The sequence below is a fragment of the Arachis hypogaea genome, chromosome 13 (genome assembly GCF_003086295.3).
Source record: "Arachis hypogaea cultivar Tifrunner chromosome 13, arahy.Tifrunner.gnm2.J5K5, whole genome shotgun sequence".
Taxonomy (NCBI): Eukaryota; Viridiplantae; Streptophyta; class Magnoliopsida; order Fabales; family Fabaceae; genus Arachis; species Arachis hypogaea.
This window is the reverse complement of record NC_092048.1, coordinates 63,165,275-63,172,507: the sequence shown is the minus strand read 5'-3', so window position 1 is coordinate 63,172,507 and position 7,233 is coordinate 63,165,275. Positions and strand designations below refer to the sequence as shown.

Genomic DNA, 7,233 nt, shown 5'->3' with positions numbered 1-7,233 from the left:
TAAGCAATTCACGTGCAGAGGCCATTTGTGGAGTTGAACACCAGTTTTTATGCCAGTTTGGGCGTTCAACTCCAGCTTTTGATCCTTTTCTGGCGCTGGACACCAGAATTGGGCAGAGGACTGGCGTTGAACGCCAGTTTACGTCGTCTATCCTTGTGCAAAGTATGGACTATTATATATTGCTGGAAAGCCCTGGATGTCTACTTTCCAACGCAATTGGAAGCACGCCATTTCGAGTTGTGTAGCTCCAGAAAATCCACTTTGAGTGCAGGGAGGTCAGAATCCAACAGCATCAGCAGTCCTTTTTCAGCCTGAATCAGATTTTTGCTCAACTCCTTCAATTTCAGCCAGAAAAATACCTGAAATTACAGAAAAACACACAACTCATAGTAAAGTCCAGAAATATGAATTTTTCCTAAAAACTAATAAAAATAGACTAAAAACTAACTAAAACATACTCTAAACTATATGAAATTATCCCCAAAAAGCGTATAAAATATCCGCTCATCACCCGTATTGTGATGTTGCTTCCCAGACAGGCTGTGGTAGAGTAGTACCAGCCCTGCAAGCTGAATGCTTAGTAGAGGCCTGACTCGCATACCTGCGGTATATTGAGACCTGAGCAAATACCAGCCTTGCAAGTTGAGAGAACTTGGTAGAGGGTATGCGGTACTTAATCTGGGATTAAGTTATGGGAAGGCCTTATCTGACCTGGAGGGTCGGATTGCGTCGGGTGCGGGTCGAAACTGACAAATGAGCTCATTACCTGCAGTAGGGACAGACATGCATCATACTTGTTTGTGCATTATTTATTGTTAATCTTCTTGTGTTCTTGTCCTTGTTTGTTTGAGCATAACTGTGTGATTGCATGTTAATGTGTGAATGTGCATTTATTTTCTATTTTCTCTCTTGTTCATGTGTTAGTTTATGTTGCTGTTATGTACATATTACTCTACATTTATTTATACTTCTATGACCACGGACATTATAAATGAACTTAACTGTAAACCCCGACCTTACTAAGAACTCCCCAGTTCTTACCCCTTACACCTCTACAGATGGACACGGGAGTCCTATTTTACGAGATTGATCCACCGTACATCCACGAGGACCCGGTGCGTGGCGAGTATTACATCTACTGTGCGGTACCTCGTATCTGTAATTATGTAGTTTGTGGTAGACCTTTCCAGTACTCTATTAGGACAGCATACTTTAATCCTGATGCACCCTATGACTTTCCTTTATCTTGGTTACACCCCGGCAGACCTGGGATACCTCATCCTGAGGAGCAGATGCCACCTCCACCTGACCATCCTCCTCCACCTGAGCCTCCCCTACCTGATGAGCCTATACCTATCCAGCTTATCCATGAGGCACCTCCTGCACCTTTTATCCTTGATGAGTGGGGTGTTCCTGTGTTGCCACCCGAGCTTGATCCTTTACCTGAGCCGATCGAGCCTCCTGTCTTTGATGAGCAGCAGGGACATGAGTATGATCAGATCATGGAGGCGCCACTTCCTTCTCCAGACTGTATTTTGTTTGGTAGCTATCCTTTTATGGTTCCTGTGGCCAGCAGTGGTTCCTCTGCTATCACTCCAGCAGAAGAAGAGGACGAGGAAGAAGAAGATCCAGAGGAAGATCCTAACTTCATAGTTATCTCCTCTGACAGCGATGACGATGAGCCAGGCGAGCACCACCATTCGCCCGGTGATTTTTCGTGAGGTACTCTGGACCAGGATTGAGGAGACTTTTTGAGACGCCTAGTCTAACTTCAGTACATTAGAGTGTCTCCCTCACTTTTGTTAGCATGATTAGAGGGAATAGGCATATCATAGAGTTAGGCTAGCCTGGGTGCCAACTTAAGGGCTTTTGGTCAGGCCAGGGGCATCTTATGTACATATAATTATATACTATATGAGTCACTGACTTAGGGGTGCTGTACTATAGCTCTATGCTTATATAACTGAGCCACTTCTGTAACATGATGTATATTATAGTGTGTTATTCCATATTCTGTTATCTTTTAACTTATGTATGTGAACGTTTAATTATCCCTTAATATATGGAAGCTATGCGACTTTAAATTATTCTTGTTAAAAAAAATTTACTTGTAAAATTCGCGGGGTTTTAACAACGTACAGGCTTATATTTATTAATTAATAATACAAAAAGGAGAAAACAAGTTGGTAACATTCGATTTCTAGTATGATCTAGACATGCTAGAAGTTGGGTCGTTACAATTTGGTATCAGAGCGGTTCTTCCTGTTAGAGCCTGGAGAATGGACTGAATCATGCTTTATTGGATGCTCTGTGGTGTGTCTCATGCTTATAGGGTATCTATGTGATATGTGTTGCATGAATGTCTTTGTGCTTTCATTCTGATAATGTTCACGCCCAACTTGAGGTATTAAGACTGATCACCTTGGTATTGATTGTTTGGTATGAACAGAATCAGGATGCCTCCACGGAGACGTAGCGATCGGGAAGGGTCTACTGTTAACAATCCGCCACGAAACGATGATAATCTGTTTGCTGCGATTCACGCTATGGCTGAGGCTGTGCGTGAAACGGCAACTGCTACTACCCGAGCAGTTAACCGTCTGGGGGAACGTAATGGAGAGCGTAACAATGACCGTAATGGTGAGAATGGTGGGAACGGTGATGGAGATAACATGAATCATGATAGGCCTATGACATTAGCTACTTTCTTGAAAGTTCATCCACCGAAGTTCAAGGGTACGACTGTAGCAACTGAAGCTGATAATTGGTTCCGAGGCATAGAAAGGTCCTTGAGGGCACAGCATGTCCCGGAAGAATAGTATATAGAATTTGCTACTTATATGTTGGAAGGGGATGCTCAGCACTGGTGGCAGGGCATTCAACGTTTATTGCAGCAAGATGAGGGTAACATTTTGTGGGATGTTTTTAAAGAAGAGTTCTATAAGAAGTACTTTCCTAGAGCTACTCGTGAGGCAAAGGAGATGGAGTTGATGCAGTTAAAACAGGGAAGTATCTCTGTTGCTGAGTATACAAGGAAGTTTGAAGATTTATGTCGTTTTTCCAAGGTTTGTCAAGGGAATCCAGCAGATTTCGAAGAGTGGAAATGTTTGAAATTTGAAGGGGGACTCCGTGAAGATTTGTTGAACTCAGTGGTTCCATTGGAAATACGGAATTTTGCGGAGTTGGTTAATAAGAGTCAGCTAGTAGAGGACTGTGCTAAGAAGATAGCTGCAGCTCGGATGAATCACCCAGGATCTTCTTTTCAGAATTATAATCGGTATACAGCTCCTCAGGGAAGGAATTTTAAGCAGGGAGCAATGCCTTCACGAAGGTACAATCAGAATAGAAATGTTCATGCACGTCCTACAGGAGGGAATGGAGGAAGAATGAGACAGGATATGGGTAAGCGACCTCAGCAGGCGCAGATGCGACCAGCATGTAGGCAGTGCGGAAAGGAGCATGGAGGTAGACCTTATCAGCTTACAGGCGTTATCTGTTTTTCTTGTGGTAAGCCTGGACATATGGCTAAGGACTGTCCGAAGAAGCCAGTACAAGGAATAGATAGGCCGCGACAGCAAGGACGTGTGTTTGCTATGACTGCTGATGACGCAATGAAATTAGACTCCCTAATTCAAGGTCAGTGTTATGTCAAATCTCAACTCTTAACTGTACTGTATGACTCTGGTGCATCACATTCATTTATTTCTGAGACTGTTGCGCATGAGTTGGGATTAGATTTCACCATGTTAGATTATAATCTAATTGTTCGTACACCCACATCTCAAAATGCCTTGACTAGTCAAGTATGTCAACAGGTGCCTTTTGTTATTGAGGCTAGGACTTTTATACATGACCTGGTTTGTTTGCCTTTGTGTGGTTTAGATATTATTTTAGGTCTAGATTGGTTGTCCAAGCATCATGTTTTCCTTGATTGTTTTAAACGAATTGCTACATTTCCATCATCTGAAATGCACACTGAACCAGTTGAGTCTTGTACTTTCTATTTGAATTCCCTAAGAGTTATTTCTAGTAATAGTGGGTTAGAGGGTTACGTTCTACTATCGGCTAGCTCAGAAACTAATGAACAAGACTTGGAGCAAATCCGAGTGGTGAAGGAGTTTTCTGATGTTTTTCCGGATGATATACCTGAGTTTCCACCTCAGAGAGAGATAGAGTTTAGTATTGATCTGGTTCCTGGAGCCGGACCAATTTCTATAGCACCGTATCGGATGTCACCGTTGGAACTAGCAGAGTTAAAGAAGCAGTTGAATGAATTGCTGGGGAAGAAGTTTATTCGTCCGAGTGTATCACCATGGGGAGCTCCAGTGTTACTAGTAAAGAAGAAGGATGGTGGAATGAGGTTATGTGTGGATTATCGGCAATTGAACAAGATCACAATCAAGAACAAGTATCTACTCCCAAGGATAGATGATCTGATGGACCAGCTGAGAGGTGCGACAGTATTCTCAAAGATTGATTTACGGTCAGGTTACCATCAAATCCGGGTGAAGGAATCAGATATACCTAAGACTGCCTTTCGAACTAGGTACGGTCACTATGAGTATATGGTTATGTCCTTTGGACTGACTAATGCTCCTGCTGTATTCATAGATTATATGAATCGCATTTTTCGTCCGTATCTAGATCAGTTTGTGGTAGTCTTTATAGATGATATCCTCATCTATTCCAAGACAGAAGAAGAACATGGAGAGCATTTGAGGATTGTGTTACAAATATTAAGAGCACGGAAGCTATATGCGAAGTTGTCGAAATGTGAGTTTTGGGCGACAGAAGTGGCATTCTTGGGACATGTGATCACACGAGATGGAATAACTGTAGATCCTTTAAAGATCGAGGCCGTAGTATAATGGAAGCAACCCAAGACAGTTACAGAAGTTCGTAGTTTCTTGGGGTTAGCAGGATACTCTCGGCGATTTATCAAGGGTTTTTCACAGATAGCTTTACCTTTGACTCGCCTTACTAGGAAGGAAGTTCCGTTTGAGTGGACAGAGAAGTGTGAAGAAAGCTTTGAAACTTTAAAGGAAAAGTTGACGACGGCGCCAGTTTTGGTGTTACCAAACCCACAGGAACCTTTTGAGGTGTATTGTGATGCTTCTTCTAAGGGACTTGGATGTGTATTGATGCAGCATAGGAATGTGGAAGCTTATGCTTCGAGACAACTAAGACCTCACGAAAGGAACTATCCGACACATGATTTGGAATTAGCAACAGTGGTCTTTGCACTTAAGATTTGGAGGCACTATTTGTACGGAGCCCAATTTGAAGTCTTCTCTGATCATAAGAGTTTGAAGTATATCTTTGATCAGAAAGACCTTAATATGAGGCAGAGGCGATGGATGGAATTCTTAAAAGATTATGATTTTAAGTTGAGCTATCATCCTGGGAAGGCAAATGTAGTCACAGATGCTTTGAGTCGGAAGAGTTTGGGCATATCCTGGATGATGATCAAGGAAGAAGAAATGATCTCAGCCTTTGAAAACTTAAAATTAGGAATGAGAGAGACATCAAGAGGAGTTGTTATGGCGCGACTACAATTAACATATGACTTTAAGATAGCTATTCAGCAAGCTCAAGCCCAGAATTCAGGAATGCTGGCATTGTTAACACGGATGAAGGCAGATCAGCCGGAAGAGGTACGCCAAGATAAAGAGGGAATATGGAAATATAGGAACAGAATTTGTGTACCTGCTCAGGATGACTTGAGAAAGAACATTCTGACCGAAGCTCATGAAAGCAGATTTTCTATCCATCCCGGAACGACTAAAATGTACCAAGATCTGAAGAAGATGTTCTGGTGGCCGGGAATGAAGAAAGATATAGCAACGTATGTATCAAAGTGTCTCACTTGCCAGAAGATTAAGGTGGAACATCAAAAACCACCTGGACCCTGCAACCATTGGAGATACCACAATGGAAATGGGAAGAGATTACGATGGATTTTGTTACTGGGTTACCAAGAACCTCTGCCGGGCATGATGCAATTTAGGTAATTGTAGATCGATTGACAAAATCAGCGCATTTTCTACCAATTCAAATTGGTCACAACTTAGAGAAACTCGCCCGGTTATACATTCAGGAGATAATACGATTGCATGGAATACCTTCATCAATTGTGTGAGACAGAGATCCAAGGTTTACTTCTAGATTTTGGGGAGCTCTACAGAAAGCTTTTGGGACGAAGTTGCACTTAAGTAAGCATATCACCCACAAACTGATGGACAGACAGAACGAACAATTCGTACCTTGGAAGATATGTTGAGATCTTGCGTAATGGACCAACAGGGTAACTGGGACAAATACTTGCCATTGTTTGAGTTTGCTTACAACAACAGTTATCAACAGAGTATCGGAATGGCACCATATGAGGCCCTCTACGGAAGAAAGTGTCAATCACCATTATGCTGATATGACAAGGAGGAAGGCAGGATTTTGGGGCCAGACTTGGTACAAGAAACTACCGAACGGATTAAGCACATTCGAGAGAAGATTCAAACTGCCCAAAGTCGACAAAAGAGCTATGCAGATATTAGGCGTAGGCCCTTAGAATTTAACGAAGGTGACCATATCTTCTTAAGAGTGACACCTACGACTGGAATAGGTAGAGCTCTTAGGACTAAGAAATTGAATCCACGATATTTAGGTCCTTTTCAAATTCTTAAAAGAGTCGGTCCTGTAGCATACCAAGTAGCTCTCCCTCCTTATTTGTCAAACCTTCATGATGTTTTTCATGTATCACAACTCAAAAAGTATAATCCCGACGAAAGCCACGTTTTACAACCAGAGACAGTACAGCTGCGAGCCGACTTGACATATCAAACCCTACCAGTCAAGATTGTGGAACGAAGTGACAAACAGCTTAGAGACAAGACAGTATCATTGGTTAAGGTAGCATGGGGACAAACTGGAACTGAAGAGTACACATGGGAGCTGGAAGACAAGATGAGAACAGACTACCCATTTCTCTTTTCAGGTAATTGAAATTTTGAGGACAAAATTTTCTTTTAGGAGGGTAGAATGTAACGGCCTAGCCCCGAAGAAACGGCGCTTTTTCGGGATCAAACAGAATTTTTACAGAATTTTTAGAAATTTCTATGCATATAAGCACCTCCACTGCATAGGTGCTGCGTCATCAAGCTGCTGAGTCAGCAGCTTGATTGCACAGGACACCTCTCCTAATCTAAGTAGGCACGTCGCGAAGAGTTGCGTTTTTGA

The 7,233-nt window shown here is 42.3% G+C and overlaps 1 protein-coding gene across 1 annotated transcript; it reads left to right on the top strand.

Annotated features, from left to right (window-relative positions):
• Positions 1–2,840: 2,840 nt before the first annotated feature.
• LOC112734778 (uncharacterized) lies at positions 2,841–4,868 on the top strand. The gene has a single exon (XM_025784231.1). It carries the CDS (start codon positions 2,841–2,843, stop codon positions 4,866–4,868), a length of 2,028 nt encoding a protein of 675 aa, XP_025640016.1.
• Positions 4,869–7,233: the final 2,365 nt, after the last annotated feature.

Coding starts and splice junctions, on each gene's coding strand:
- LOC112734778 (XM_025784231.1), top strand. CDS start 2,841: ATGTTGGAAGGGGATGCTCAGCACTGGTGGCAGGGCATTCAACGTTTA.